Below are 16,283 nucleotides of genomic sequence, written 5' to 3'. Positions count from 1 at the left end.
AGTATGACTGAGAAACTGAGTTTCTAATTTTAATAAATTTAAATGAGCACATGTGGCTAGTGCTACCACACTGCTAGTGCTGCCGCAGCTTTACATCGTATTCTTTATTTACATTAAAACATATTTCAGTCAGGGGAAAATCGTTCAAAGCCTGTTAGTATTAGAATGTTAGTTATTCCTGAGGAATGTGTTGGCATATAAATAAGGCACATAAACCTAGTGTGAATATAAAAATAATAATAGGTGATACATTTAAAATGATAACATTAATGATGATAATTTAGATTGAGTTGGTACTTTTGAGTATATATAAAGTACTTCCATATCAGTTTTTCCAGGTGATTCAGAAAGTCTTGTGAATTGGGGTTAGACCCTGTTGGAGGTAAAGGCAAGTGATTGTGATTTGTCTGAGATCACTCAGCGAGTTATATGGCTCTTAGGTTTGAATCTGGATCTTAATGATATCAAATCTGATAGTTCCTCTGGTCTCCTGTGAATGTACTTGAATCAGAATATATAATTTAATTTAAAGTTTAAACTTGGGAAATTTGCTACAAGACACCAGGCTTTCAGACTTTATTCAAAGTCAAGGATTACCATGAAAATTTGTGCACAGTTTTTTCACAAAAATGTATTTTAGCATATGGGAGAGAATTTAATTCATTTATTGTTCTGAGTACTTAGGACTCAAACTACAAAAATGGGTTAATAAAGGCAGAATTAAGTAAGGATTCCCACCAAATGGATTCTTGTATCCATCTGGGAAAGGTGACTGGTCACCACAGGAGAACCTGGGATGACTGTTATGCAGTGTCTTGGTGCACTTAGCATAATGCAACATGTTTAAGTGTTTAATAAATATTCTTGACTGACTATAGGAGAGATATCTGATTCTAATCCCAATTATTTCTACTTAAGCCTTTGTAAAACTGTCCATTATAGTGAAATTTAAACAATACACCAGAAAAGTATGAAGAAAAACAAAAAAACCTAAAATCCCAACTGTAAGTTAATACATTGGTGGAAACCTATTTTTTAACATCTCTAAAAATATAAATATGTATACTGATATATATAGTTTTACATAATTGGTACCTCATTGTACAATATGGTGTCAATTGCTTTTCTCAGTCAACATCAAGTCTTGAGCATCTTTCTGTGTCAACAGATACTAGCACTTTTAATGTCTACGTTGTTGTTGTTTAGTCGCTAAGTGGTGTCTGACTCTTTGCAACCCCATTGATTGTAGCCTGCCAGGCTCCTATGTCCATGGGATTCACCAGGCAAGAATACAGGAGTGGATTATTATTTCCCTCTCCAGGTTTAATGTCTACATAAAATCTCATTATACTGATCTGTTATAATTTACCAGCTATTCACCAGTTGAGAGACATGTGTTTGTATGTCTTTGCCTGTCCGATACTCTGCAAATGGAAACTAGACTGGCATAAATGTTTGTATTTGGGAAAACAGGGTTTTTTTGATGTAGATTTTGAAAAATTCTTTCTCTTTACTTGCCAGGTGGATCTTCAAACAACTCTATGATAAAGGGCTTGTTTATAGAGGTGTGAAAGTCATGCCTTTTTCCACTGCATGCAATACTCCACTCTCCAACTTTGAATCTCACCAGAATTACAAGGTATGTGAGATGGCATTGGACATTAAGTTATGTAATCAGAAGTTAAATGGTTGTGATGATATGGTAACCTAGTCCCAGTGTGGAACGTTAAGCCTGGGGAGAGATGTAAATGATGTATTTTAATGCGATGTGTGCACGTGTTCTCTTAGTTTTGTCTTACGCTTTGCGACCTCATGGACTGTGGCCCGCCAGGCTCCTCTGTTCACGGAATTTTCCAGGCAAAAATATTGGAGTGGGTTTCCATTTCCTTCTCCAGGGGATCTTCCCACTTAGGGATCAAATCCATATCTCTTGCTTCTCCTGCGTTGGCAGGCAGTTTTTTACGAACTGAGCCACTGGGGAAGCCCTCGGCTGGTCTTAATAGATAGATTTTGATTGATAGATTTTGCTTATTTTAACCATATTTTTATGCCTCTCTTTATTTAATAAGTCCAGCTCTGCTCTATTTTCCTGAAGTCACTGTTTCATAAGGCTTATTGCTTAGCATTATTTTATGCCTCGTCTCAGACATTGTAATATCATTTACTTGTTAAAAGTATTTGGAAGAAAATCTGATTTGCAGTTAGTGATGTGTTATGATCTTTTCTTTGATGAATGAAATAACTTGCTGTCTTTAGTATAAGAATTTAAACATGTCTGATATTTACACAGTGTTCTTTGTTCAGTCATTCAGTTGTGTCCAACTCTTTGCGACACCAAGGACTACAGCACGCCAGGTTTCCCTGTCCTTCACCATTTCCCAGAGCTTGCTCAAACTCATGTCCATTGAGTCAGTGATGCCATCCAGCCATCTTGTTCTCTGTCGTCCCCTGCTCCTCCTACCTTCAATCTTTCCCAGCATCAGGGTCTTTTCTGCTGAGTCAGCTCTTTGTATCAGGTGGCCAAAGTATTGGAGCTTCAGCTTCAGCATCAGTCCTTCAAGTGAATATTCAGGATTGATTTCCTTTAGGATTGACTGGTTTGATCTCCTTGCAGTCCAAGGGACTCAGTGTACTGCTTTACCTTATCCAGAGAGATAGTAAAGACTGTAAGTCTTTAGAAATAAGAAGTATCTGTTCTCATGTGTTTGTATTCAAATGGTGGTTTTATTTCTGATATTATTTAACCCTCTGTTTTTAGAGGACTTAGATCTGTTTAGAATTCTTATTTCGTGGCTTAGGTTTGGAAATTATTAAAACTTGCACTTCAGATGTATTTTCCATCTTAGAGAATGCTTTCAACATCTCATTGGATTGTTCATAAGGACTCCTGTTATTGTAGTTTTTTAATAAAGTATATTAAGCACATAAAAATGTGGCGATTAATATAATAACTGTTGAGTACCAAAGGCTTAAACTTTGTCAGATCTGATTATATTGCTGTGTTTTCTTCCTTCTTAAAAACACTTTAAAGTGAAGAATTTCAAGCATGCACAGAAGTAGACAATAATTAGCTGACTCGCCTGTGCCTTTCATGTATCCCCAATAGTCTCTATAGCCAGTCCTGCCCCATCTACACACTTCACTTATTTCTCCCAGATGCTTTTTCAAAAGCAAATAATAGACATGTCATTTTATTGATAAGTAATCCGTTATGTACCTTTAATAAATTAATCTTTCTTTAACATTACCATAGTACTATTGTCACACCTTAAAAAGTCATCATGAATCATTTTTAATATTCTTAATGTTAAATATTCTGTAATTGTTTAACTGCTGGATATCATCAGTGTTCACATTTCTGTTTATCTCATAAATAGCATCTTTTTCCCCTAAGGTTATTTCTAGTTGTTTGTTTTTTAATCCAGACCTAAGGAAAGTTCATACTCAGTAATAGTTGTCTCTTAGATCTTTTTTAACGTGTAGGTCTCCATTTTTTTTGTGTGTGTGTTCTTCTTTTGCTTCCCTCGCCCCCACCCACCCCCCACCTTTGGAAATCATTGTTTGGGTAACAGGTTTTGCTTTGTAGCGTTTCCCATGATCTGAATTTTAATGATTACAGCTTCATAATCTGATTTAACATTTTCTCTGTCCTCTGCATTTTATAGATATAAGTACTTTGTTTCTGTGTTTGTTTTTTCTTTGACCATATATAATAGAGGTCAGTTTTTTTTTTTTTTCAATTTGGACATGCACAGATCTTAAGCATACCAAGCATACCAAGTAATGGGTTGCATTGGGGAATTCCCTGGTGATCCAGTGGTTAGGACTCTGAGCTTTCACTGCCGAGGGCACAGGTGTTGTCCCTGTTTTTGCAACGAAGATCCTGCAAACCCTGTGCCATGGCCAAAAGGATTAATAAAATTGGTTTCACTAAATGCATCAATTTTTTTCAAATACATCAAATATCACAGATAATAGTTGGTTAATTTTGTCTGGTTCTGTACTTTGAAGAAATGGGAAGATAATACTATGTCTTCTTTTCTTTCTGGCTTTTCTTACTCAGTATTGCTTGTGATAGTCATCCATGTTTTATAGAGTTATGGATCTTTTGTTCTAATTACCGTGTAGGTAAATATACCACAGTTTATTTATTTATACCACCTTTCTCTTTTCCATTTCTTTCTTTACATCCTGATAGGTAACCACTATGCTGAATTTGGTGTTTCTTAATTATGCTTATTTAATATACTTTTACTGTATACATAAGAATTCATTAATAGTATATACTGTTTTTATATATATTTCTGAGTATCATCCATTATTCTTCTGAACCTTGCATTTTAAAATAAACATTATGTTTTAAAATTTCTTCTCATTTATACATGTAGCTTTAAGTTTAATTTTAACTGCTGTTTAGCAGTGGATGAGATGGTTGGATAGTATCACTGACTCAATGGCCGTGAACTTGGGCAAACTGTAATAGATAGAGTGGGCACGGAGGCCTGACGTGCTGTAGTCCATGGGGTCACAAAGAGTCAGAAATAGGTTATCGAATGAGCAACAACATAGCAGTGATCCCCAGCCTTTTGGGAGCCAGGGACTGGTTTTTTGGAAGATGGTTTTTCCACAGACCAAGTAAGGGGATGGTTTGGGGATGTTTCAAGCACATTACATTTATTGTACACATTATTTCTGTTATTATTACATCACCTTTAGTTTTTAGCTTATTTAACTTATATGCAGAGTACATCATGCAAAATGCCAGGCTGGATGACCAACAAACTGGAATCAAGATTGCCAGGGGAAATATCAATAACCTCAGATATGCAGATGACACCACCCTTAGGGCAGAAAGTGAAGAAGAACTAAAGAGCCTTTTGATGAAAGTGAAAGAGAAGAGTGAAAAAGTTGGCTTAAAACTCAGCATTCAGAAAACTAAGATCATGGCATCCGGTCCCATCACTTTATGGCAAATAATTGGAGAAACAATGGAAACAGTGGCTAACTTTATGTTTTGGGGGTTCCAAAATCACTGCAGATGGTGACTACAGCCATGAAATTAAAAGATGCTTGCTCCTTGGAAGAAAAGCTATGACCAACCTAGACAGCATATTAAAATGCAGAGACGTTACTTTACCAATAAAGGTCCATCGAGTCAAGGCTGTGGTTTTTCCAGTGGTCATGTATGGATGTGACAGTTGGACTATAAAGAAAGCTGAGCACTGAAGAATTGATGCTTTTAAATTGTGATGTTGCAGATTCTTGAGAGTCTCTTGGGCTGCAAGGAGATCAGTCCAGTCCATCCTAAAGGAAATCAGTCCTGAATATTCATTGGAAGGACTGATGCTGAAGCTCAAGCTACAATACTTTGGCCATCTGGTGCGAAGAACTGACTCATTTGAAAAGACCCTGGTGCTGGGAAAGACTGAAGGCAGGAGGAGAAAGGGATGACAGAGGATGATATGGTTGGATGGCATCACCGATGCGATAGACATGAGTTTGAGTAGGCTCCGGGAGTTGATGATGGACAGGGAAGCCTGGTAGGCTTCAGTCCATGGGGTTGCAGAGAGTTGGATCTGACTGAGCAACTGAACTGAACTGAACTGATTACATAACCTCCACCTCAGACCATCAGGGATTATATCCCAGAGGTTGGGGACCCTTGCTGCATGTGTGTGTGTTCATTCATTTCCAACTCTGTAACCCCATGGAATGTAGCCCAGCAGGCTCCTCCGTCTGGAATTTTTCAGGCAAGAATACTGGAGTAGTTTGCCATTTCCTCCTCCAGGGAATCTTATGAACCCAGAAATCGGACTCAGGGATCAAACTCCCATCTCTTACATCTCCTGAATCCTTTCTTATAACAAATAGGTTACAATCTATCTATTCATTCTTTTGATAGATATTTGAATTGTTCAGAGAGCTAGGGGTGTTTTTCTTCAAATGGTAACAGTGTTGTTTCAAACATTTTGTAATACAAATCCTTGTGTACTGTGCTGGAGTTTTCTTTGGTAACCAAATTTTTACATGTTTGTTTCCTATAGTAGTTTGGTCCTAGAGTTTTCAAAGTTTATACTCATCTATAAGTAAATAGAAACATTTTCTTATTGGGAAAGAGCAAGCTGTAGGGAAGTAAATTGAGTTAATGAAGAAAATCCTTCCAAACTTTTCCAAAAGATAATTGAGCATACACATGCAGACTAAATGATGGTATATAAAAATACTTTTTTTTTATATTGTCTTAATTGTTAGTTTCTAGAAGTCTAGTTGATGTGATTATTTATGAAGCTTATGCTCATTGTGAAAATTTAGAAACCATAGAAGATATTAAGAAGGAGAAAATTATAATCCCAGTACCCAAAGGAAATCACTATTAATGTTTTATTTAAGGTTTCCCTTCAGTGGCTTTTTTTATTTTTTAAGTTTTTTATGTTCATTACTATATATATAATATATGTATGTAATTAATATTTTTACACCTTTGCACCTATTTCCTGACTTAATAAGACAGCTTTTTTTTTGCTCTTCCATTTCCTTGCTCTATTTTATCTACTTGTACAGAATGAATGTATATTTGAAGCCAACACCCTGATAAAGAACAAAAGCAGCCTTATCAATTAATTCATCAAGAGCTCTCCCTTCTCATGGGCCTTTCAGTTTAGTGTGTATCACCCTACTCCTTTATAGTTACTACTGTCCTCATTCCAGCCTCATTGTTCACTGATTCTCTATGAAATATAAATACAGTAGTACAGTTTGTTCTTTTTTGTCTGACTTCTCTTGCTCAAGATTGTGTTTCTGAAGTCATCATGTTGTGTGTAATTGTAGATCATTTTAGTTACTGCCAAGTATTTAACTTATCTGTTCTAATGGTTAAATTTATTTATTTATTTGACTGTGTCAGGTCTTAGTTGTGACGCGTGAGATCTTTTTTTGAGGCTCACAGACTACCTAGTTGTGGCACATGGGCTTCAGTAGTTGCCAAGTGGGCTTAGCTGTTCCATGACATGTCAGATCTTAGTTTCTGACCAGGGATTGAACGTGCTTCCCTGGCTTTGCATGACAGAGTCTTAGCCACTGGACCACCAGAGAAGTCCCTATCCCTTCTAATGTTGATTGCCATTTGGGTAATATCTAGTTATTGGCTGTTAATGAATATTCTAGAACTTGAGTTTTGGGGAGTATATATAGACATATCTGTTGCTTACATTCCCAGGAGTGGAATTACTGTGTCATAAGATATACTTACATTTAGCTCTAGTACTAGAGTTGGCAAACTATGTAAAGGGCCAGATAGTAATTATTTTAGACTTTGTAAGCCACATGGTCTGTCATCCTGTCAAAACCATTCTTAGCTCTTGGGCTATACAAAAACTGGTAATGGCCAGATTTGACTCAAGGACCATGGTTCATTGTCTCCCACTCTTAAAGACTTTTCCAAAGGGGTTATACTGATTTATACCTCCAGTAGACTGTTAGATTACACTGCATCCTTGCCAACATTTAGTATTTTCTTTTTCTTTTTCTTTTGCTTTGGTCGTGCTCTAATTGTGTACTAAAGATTATTTTTGACATAATTTCAGATTTCCTGAAAAGTTGAAAACACAATTCTCATATACCCTTCAGTGAAATTTTTATTAATATATTTTTGAATAAATAATAACTGTTTTCCAAAATAGTTGTTTTATTGCCCTAACTCTTTATGGACTTTATACAATAGATCATTGTAATAGTGAAATCTCCATTATGTATCCCTCTTGATAAACTTTAAATATTTTAGTTGTGTCTACTAAGGTAATTATTAAAGCATTTCTGTATATAAAAATGTATTTGGAATTTGTTGCTTTGTATTTTCTTCTTACAAATATGGGAGTTTTTTTTCTGGAAATCAAATTATTGTATTCTTTAGGATCAGTTCCTTTTTCTTGCAAGTCTACTATTACGAATTTTATAAAAGAGTATTTTATCTCATTTGATTTCAGGATGTTCAAGATCCTTCAATATTTGTAACTTTCCCTTTGGAGGAAGATGAAAATATTTCTTTGGTTGCCTGGACAACTACTCCCTGGACTCTTCCTAGTAACCTTGCCCTGTGTGTTAATCCCGACTTGCAATATGTGAAGATTAAAGGTAAGTGTGAACCTTGTTCTTTTTGATTGATATGAATAAAATAATTTTAATGAGTGAAAGCTGACATTTCCCTCCTTTTTTATTTTTAAAAATTGAAGTATAGTTGATACACATTATGTTAGTTTTCAGGCTTCCCAGGTTGCACTAGTGGTAAGGAACACCCCTGCCAGGTAAAGAACCTGCCTACCAGTGCAGGAGAGGCAAGAGCCTTGGGTTTGATCCTTAGGTCAGGAAGATTCCCTGGAGGAGGAAATGACAACCCACTCCAGTATTCTTGCGTGGAGAATGCTATGGACAGAGGAGCCTGGCAGGCTACTGTCATAGGGTTGCAAAGACTCGGACACAACTGAAACAACTTAGCACATATTAGTTTCAAGTTTACAGCAAAGTAATTAGATGTTTGTATACATTGGGTAACAAACATCATAGTAAGTCTAGTTAACGTCCGTCACCATATATGCTTACAGACTTGTTTTCTCGTGATGAGACCTTTTAAAATCTGCTCTCTCAGTAACTTTCAAGTATGCAATATAGTATTATTAACTATGGTTGCCATGCTATAAATTTTATCCCCATGCCTTATTTTATAATTGGAAGTTTATACCTTTTGACTGCCTTTACTCGTTTTGTCACCCCCTCTTCCTCATATCCTGCCTCTGGTAACCACCAGTCTGTTATCTGTATCCATGAGGTTTATTTTTGTTGTTTTGATTTTGTTTTTATTCTACATAAAAGTGAGATGATAAGTGTCTTCTTTTGACTTCTTTCACTTAGCCTCATGGCCTTAAGATCTATCCATGATGTTTTAAACAGCAAAATTTAATTCTTTCTTATAGCCAAATAGCTTTTCATTGTATATATACATACCAGATTTTCTTCATCCATCCATCCACTGATGGACACAGGTTGTTTCTAAAACTTGGTTATTATAAATAATGCTACAGTGAACATGACTGAACATGGGTTGCAGATATCTTTGCAAGTTAGTGTTTTCATTTTCTTTGTATAAATACCCCAAAATAAAATGACTGGATCACATGTATTTTTAACTTTGTTGAGTAACTGCCATACTATTTTCCATAGTGGCTACATCAATTTACATTCCCATCAGCAGTGTACAAAGGTTCTGTTTTCTCCATATCCTTGCCGACACTTGTCTCTTGTGAATACAGCATTCCATCAGGTATGAGGTGATACTTATTAGGGTTTTGATTTGCGTATCCACGATGACTAGTGATATTGAGCATCTTTTCATGTACCTGTTGGATATCTGTATGTCTTCTTTGGAAAAATATCTATTCAGATCTTCTACCCATTTATTTATTCATTTGCTGTTGCATTGTGTGAGTTCTTTATATATTTTTGATGTTAGCCCCTTATCAGATATTTGATATACAGATATTTTCTTGCATGGTTGCCTTTTTATTTTGTTGATTACTTTTGCTATGCAGAAGCTATCGTGTGATGTAGTCCCACTTTTTTTTTTTTGCTTTTGATTTCTTTTGTTGTCAGGTCAAAAACAAACAAAAACATTGTCAAGACCAACGTCAGGCAGTTTATCAAATATGTTTTGTGGGGATTTGGTTTTTTTCCCCCACATTGAGCAGCATGTGAAACTTCCCCAACTAGAAACAGTGATCAGACCCATGCCCCCTGCAGTGAAAGTGCAGAGTCTTTACCATTGGACGACCAGGGGAGTCCAGTCAGCTATGTTTTCATCTAGGAATTTTAGGGTTTCAGGTCTTATGGCCAAGTCTTTAATTCATTTGTGTTAATTTCTGTATATGGTATGAGAGAGTGACCTAGTTCTCCCAACACTATTTATTGAAGAGACTCTCCTTTCCCTATTGTGTATTCTTGGCTCCTTTGTTGTAAATAAATTGTGTATATATATGTGTGAGTTTATTTCTGGACTCTCTGTTTTGTCCCATACTGTTGTGATTACTGGAGTTTTGTCTTATAGTTTGAAATAAATAAGTGTTCTGCCTTCAGCTTTGTTCTTCTTAAGAGTGAATGGACTTTTCAGGATCTTTTGTGGGTCGATACAGATTTTAAGAATGTTGGCTCTATTTCTGTGAAAAACGCCATTGAAATATTGACAGGAATGGCACTGAATCTAGAATTATTTGAGTAGTATGGACATTTTAACACTGTTAATTCTTTGAGTCCCTGAACACGGAATTCTTTTCCATTTATTTGTGTCTTCAATTTCTTTCATCAGTGTCTTAAACTTTTAAACTTTTCAGTGTCTTGGTCTTTCATTTACTCTTTAGCTTATTCCTAGGTATTTTATTCTTTGTGATACAATTGTAAATGCAGTTATTTTCTCTCTTTATGATAGTTCATTATTGGTGTGTAGAAATGCAGTGAATTTCAGTATGTTGATTTTGTATCCTACAACTTTACTGCATTTATTTTTTAGTTCTAAGTTTTTGACAGAATCTTGGGTTTTATATGTACTATCATGTCATCTGAAAATAGTGAACTTTACCTCTTCATTTCCAATGTGGATTTCTTTTATTTGTTTTTCCTACTTAACTCTTCTGGCTAGGACTTCAGTACTAAAATAAAAATGTCGAGAGTGGGTGTCTTTATCTTGTTGATATTAGAGGAAACACTAGCTTTTTCCCCATAAATATGATGTTAGCTGTGGACTTCTCATATATGGCCTTTGTTATATTGAGGTATATTTCCTCTAAAAGGCATTTATTAGAGTAACTTCATTTAGCTACAGAGAGAGATTATCAGGATACAGTTGAGGTTTTTTGTTTGTTTGTTTTTTGGCCGTGCCACATGGCTTACATGATCCCAGACCCAAGGATCAAACCTGGGCGCTAGCAGTGGAAGCACCGTGTCCTAATCACTGTACTGCCCCAGAATTCCCAAGGATGTTGTTGTTAGCAAATGGATGGGTATTGTTTACGGCTATGCCCTTATACCCCATTATCTGGAACAAGATAAGTATTCAATAAATAAATAGACAGTAGATGGGTCACACTAGAAACAGCACACAGTTAATTCATTGAGAAAACTGAGTTAAATACAATGTTAGATAACATCTAAAATTTTTTTTACTTGTCATACCTAAATATGTTACAGTTTAAAAAATATACTTTGATTTTTAAACAGACATCACTGTTAGTAACCAAAGTGAAAGGAAAGTGAAGTAGCTTAGTCTTGTCTGGCTCTTTGCAACCCCGTGAACTGTAGCCTACCAGGCTCCTCTGTCCATGGGATTTCCAGGCAACAGTACTGGAGTGGATTGCCATTTCCTTCTCCAGCAGATCTTTCCTACCCAGGGATGGAACCCAGGTCTCCCGCATTGTAGACAGACGCTTTACCGTCTGAGCCACCAGGGAAGTCCATATTAGTAATCAGGGCTAATTTAAAATTATAACTTAATTGACATACTGCATGTTATATAAAAAATAAATATTTACTAGGATCAGTAAAGTTGTTGGGACTGGGAGGTAGCATGAACTCTTTGGTCACATGTCTTACAATTTATTGCTTGGGAATCTGTACTTAGGTATATCATAATCACTTGTATGTGCTAATAACCCCAGAGAAATTTGCCCATTAATAAAATTTCTTAGAAACCGAGAAAGCCTCTAAGAAGTATTTGTCTAGTGGTGCGTACATAGGTATGTTGTTATATACCAAGATATATTTTGAAAGGAGAATCTGATAATGAGTTTCAAACAGCACAACAAAGCCAGTTAGCTTCCAGTATATTTCTAAAACTGGAAATACTTTGACTCTTTCTTGGGCAGAGGGACCTTCAGAATGACATTTTATTTTATTTGCCATCAGCTCATGAGGCACCCCCTGATTGAGCTTTTTCTCTTTTCTGATTTGCTTCAAATGCTGAATGACCATAGAATGGTCAACTTTGAATTCTTGGGCAGCTCCTCATGTAGTTGTAAGAGAGTCAGCTTTGATGATTGCTCTCAGTCGGTCATTGTCAACTTCCGATGATTGGCCACTATGCTCCTAATCTTCAAAGCTCTTGTCTCCTTTGCAAAACTTCTTGAACAACCACTGCACTGTACATTCATTAGCAGTTCCTGGGCCAAATTTGTTGTTGAGGTTGTAAGTTGTCTCTGCTGCTTTTTGAACTGCTGCTTGTTGAACTCATTTTGAACTCGAATGAGAAAATCTCTCAAATTTGCTTTTTGTCTAACATCATTTCCCTACTGTAAAATAAATAGAGGATAACAGTACCATACTGTTTTGATTGCTGTAGCTTTATAGTAGAGTTTGAAGTCAGTGAGTCTGATTCCTCCAGCTCCGTTTTTTGAGATCGCTTGGTTATTTGAGATCTTTTCTGTTTCCATACAAATCTTAAACTTTTTTGATCTGATAAAATACTGTTAGTAATTTGATAGGGATTGCATTGAATCTGTAGATTACTTTGGGTAGTATAATCATTTTGATCACACTGATCCTTCCAGTCCTAGAATGTATATTTTTCCATCTGTTTGTGTTACCTTCGATTTCTTTCATCAGTCAAATAATCTTTGGAGTAAAGGTGTTTTACATCCTTACGTAGATTTATTCCTAGCTTTTTATTCTTTTTGACCCAATGGTTAAAAAAGAAAAAAAAATTACATTTGTTTTTGGAATAAAAATAACGTTTTTGAAAAACTATTAGACATAATTGGAAAAACAACCTTGAGCGTTTTTCTGATTAAAAAATTAACAAGTTGAAATTAACACAAAAAAATTAACATTATACAGAGAGATGAAAAATAAAAATTTCTTATAATTTTCAGATTATTATACTTTTACTCAGCAGCCCAGGAACCTGAGATTCAATGAAGTGGCATATCATTGCTATTAGGAATCTCCAATATGTGTTTTCTCAACACTGCCAAACAGTTAAATCAATTTAAGCAGTAGCTATCTGGAGAAGAGTCAGATATCACAGTTTATTAGCTTAGTCCTACAAGACAACCCTCTGCTACTGCACCCACACTTCAGATGTCAGTCATGAGTTCTGGTTGTCACCTGGATTTCTAACCAACCCATGACCTCCTCCTTGGGTCCGAAGAGTAAGTCACAGAACTCAGAGAACATTGTACTCTTGAGATTACCAGTTAAGTATAAAAGGGGATTGTAAAGGATGCACTCAAATGGCCAAGTGAAGTGCATAGAGAGATCTGGAAGGGTCTCACGTTTCTGTCTCCAGAACTAGGGTATACTACCCTCATAGTGTGTTTTTTTAATCAACAAAAGACACATTTATGGCTCCCATCACTTAAGAAATTCCAAGAGATTTAAGAGCTCTCCCAGAATAGGTGGCTCGGTAGGTGAAGAATCCACCTGCAATGGAAGAGATCCTGGCAGACATGAGTTTGATCTGTGGGTTCGGAAGATCCCCTCAAGGAGAAAATGGCAACCCATTCCAGTATTCTTGCCTGGAGAAGCTCATGAACAGAAGGGCCTGGTGGGCTACTGTCTTCAGGGTCGCGAAGAGTCTAACACAGCTGAAGTGACTGAGCAGGCATCCATGCCAGAACAGAGACTAAGACAGTTCTTATATTTGTATTTCTTATTATCAGTAAACTGAAATGAACAGGAATGGGAGACTGTAATTCAGATGACCATTATATCTACTGCTGTGGGCAAGAATCCCTTAAAAGAAACGGAGTAGCTCTCATAGTCAACAGAAGAATCCAAAATGCAGTACTTGGATGCACTGTCAAAAATGACAGAATGATCTCATTTCCTTTCCAAGTTGACTGGTTGTATGAAGACCTACAACATCTTATAGAACTAACACCGAAAAAAAAATAAAGGTGTCCTTTCCGTTATTGGGTATTGGAATACAAAAGCAGAAAGTCAGGAGATACTTGGAGTATCAGGCAAGTTTGCTTTTGGCGTACAAAACAAATCTGGGGAAAGGCTAGCAGTTTTGTCAGGAGAGCATGCTGGTCACAGCAAACACCCCATTCCAACAACCCAAGAGACAACTTTGCACATGGACATCACAAATGGTCTACACCAAAATCAGATTGATTTCATTCTTTCCAACTGAAGATTAGAGAAGCTCTCTACAGTTAACACAAACAAGACCTAGAGCTGCCTGTGGCTCAGATTATGAATTCCTCATTGCGAAATTCAGCCTTACATTGTAGGGAAAACCAATAAGCAACTGATGGATGATCTAAATAAAATCTCATATGATTATACAGTGGAGGTGATGAGTAGATTCAAGAGATTAGATCTGTTAGATCTGGTAGACACAATGCCTGAAGAACTAATGGATGAAGGTTTGTAACACAGTACAGGAGGCACTGACCAAAACCATCCAGAGAAAAAGAAATGCAAGAAGGCAAAATGGTTGTCTGAGGAGCCTTTACAAATGGCTAAGGAAAGTAGAGAAGTGAAAGACAGGGGAGAAAGGGAAACAAAAATGTAGCCAACTGAATGCAGAATTTGAGAGAATAGTACAGAAAGATAAAAAGGCCTTCTTAAATGAACAGTGCAGAGAAATAGAGGAAAACAGTGGAATGGGAAAAACTAGAGATCTCTTCAAGAAGACTGGAAAGATCAAGGGAACGTAGGACATAATGGAAGCAGAAGAGACTAAGATGAGGTGGCAGGAATACATAGAAGAACTATACAAAAAAGATCTTAATGACGCAGATAACCACGATGGTGTGGTCACTCACCTAGAGCCATTCATCCTGGAGTGTGAAGTCACATGGGCCTTAAAAGGAAGCATTACTACAAAGTTAGTTGACGTGATGGAATTCCAGCTGAGCTATTTAAAATTTTAAAAGATGATGGTGTTAAAGTGCTACACAGAATGTCAACAAATTTGGAAAACTCAGCAACGGCCACAGAACTGGAAAAAGTCAGTTTTCATTTCAATCCCAAGGAAAGGCAATGCCAAAGAATGTTCAAACTACCATACAGTTGCAGTCATTTCATATGCTAGTAAGGTTATGCTTAAAATCCTTCAAGCTAAGCTTCAGCAATATATGACCTGAGAGCTTCCAGATGTAAAACCTGAGTTTAGAAAAAGCAGAGGAACCAGAGATTGAATTGCCAACATTCACTGGATCATAGAAAAAGCAAGGGAATTCCAGAAAAACATCTGCTTCCTTGACTGCACTGAAACCTTTGACTATGTGGATTACAACAAACTTTGGAAAATTCTTAAAGACATGGGAGTACCAGACTGTACCTCTCTCCTGAGAAACCTGTATGTGGGTCGAGAAGCAACAGTTAGAACTGAACATAAAATAACTGACTGGTTCAAAATTGGGGAAGTAGTATGAACAAGGCAGTAAATTGTCACCCTGCTTATTTAACTTATAAGCACACAGAGTACATCATGCAAGATGCAAGGCTGGATGAATTACAGGCTGGAATCAAGATTGCTGGAAGTAATATCAACAACCTCAGATATGCAGATACTACTACTATAGATGTCTGGCTCTCAAGATAGTCTCACCTAGAGCCAGACCTACTGGAGTGTGAAGTCAAATGGGCCTCAGGACACATCACTACAAACAAAGCTAGTAGCTTACTAGCATATGAAATGAGTGCAACTGTATGATAGTTTGAACATTCTTAGGAGAATCTAGTGGAGGTGATGAATTCCAGCTGAGCTATTTCAAATCCTAAAAGATGATGCTGTTAAAGTGTTGCACTCAATATGCCAGCAAATTTGGAAATTTGTCAGTGGACATGAATTTGAGCCAACTCTAAGATAGTGGAGAACAGGGGAGCCTGGTGTACTGTAGCATGGTGTTCCAAAGTGTTGAACATGACTTAGCAACTGAACAACAAATATATCATAATACAGAATTGGTACCAGAACTTGAAAACTTTGTACCTTTCGAATATTCTGTTATCATGTTAATCATAGTCTAATGAGGCCCTTCCCATAGAGATTGGTATCTTCAGGTTTCAGCAGTTCATGGAGAGCAGGGGGAAGCTAAGGAAAGAAAGAAAAGCTCATAGCCAGAAAGAAATTTTATCTTACAAGACAGTTTGATTCACAGTAGCTTGTACTATCAGGGAATAATATTGAGAAAGGAATGGAAAAGGATTGGTAGTCAGAAAACAGATACTTTTACCTTTATTTAGCTATGCCTTAGGAGAATCTAAGAATCAACAGTTGGTTTCTAATGCTATCT

General features: G+C 36.6%; 1 protein-coding gene across 1 annotated transcript in view; it reads left to right on the top strand.

The window, feature by feature from the left end:
- IARS (isoleucyl-tRNA synthetase) overlaps positions 1 to 16,283 on the top strand; it is an 81,237-nt gene that overhangs the window by 11,786 nt on the left and 53,168 nt on the right. Inside the window, exons 6-7 of the mRNA XM_005684159.3 lie at positions 1,522 to 1,639; positions 7,983 to 8,130. Of these exons, the coding sequence (XP_005684216.2) occupies positions 1,522 to 1,639; positions 7,983 to 8,130 (266 nt within the window). The remainder of the gene's footprint in view (positions 1 to 1,521; positions 1,640 to 7,982; positions 8,131 to 16,283) is intronic.

The sequence above is a fragment of the Capra hircus genome, chromosome 8 (genome assembly GCF_001704415.2).
Source record: "Capra hircus breed San Clemente chromosome 8, ASM170441v1, whole genome shotgun sequence".
Lineage (NCBI taxonomy): Eukaryota > Metazoa > Chordata > Mammalia > Artiodactyla > Bovidae > Capra > Capra hircus.
Note: the sequence above shows the minus strand (reverse complement) of the source record. Positions and strands in the feature narration are given on the sequence as shown.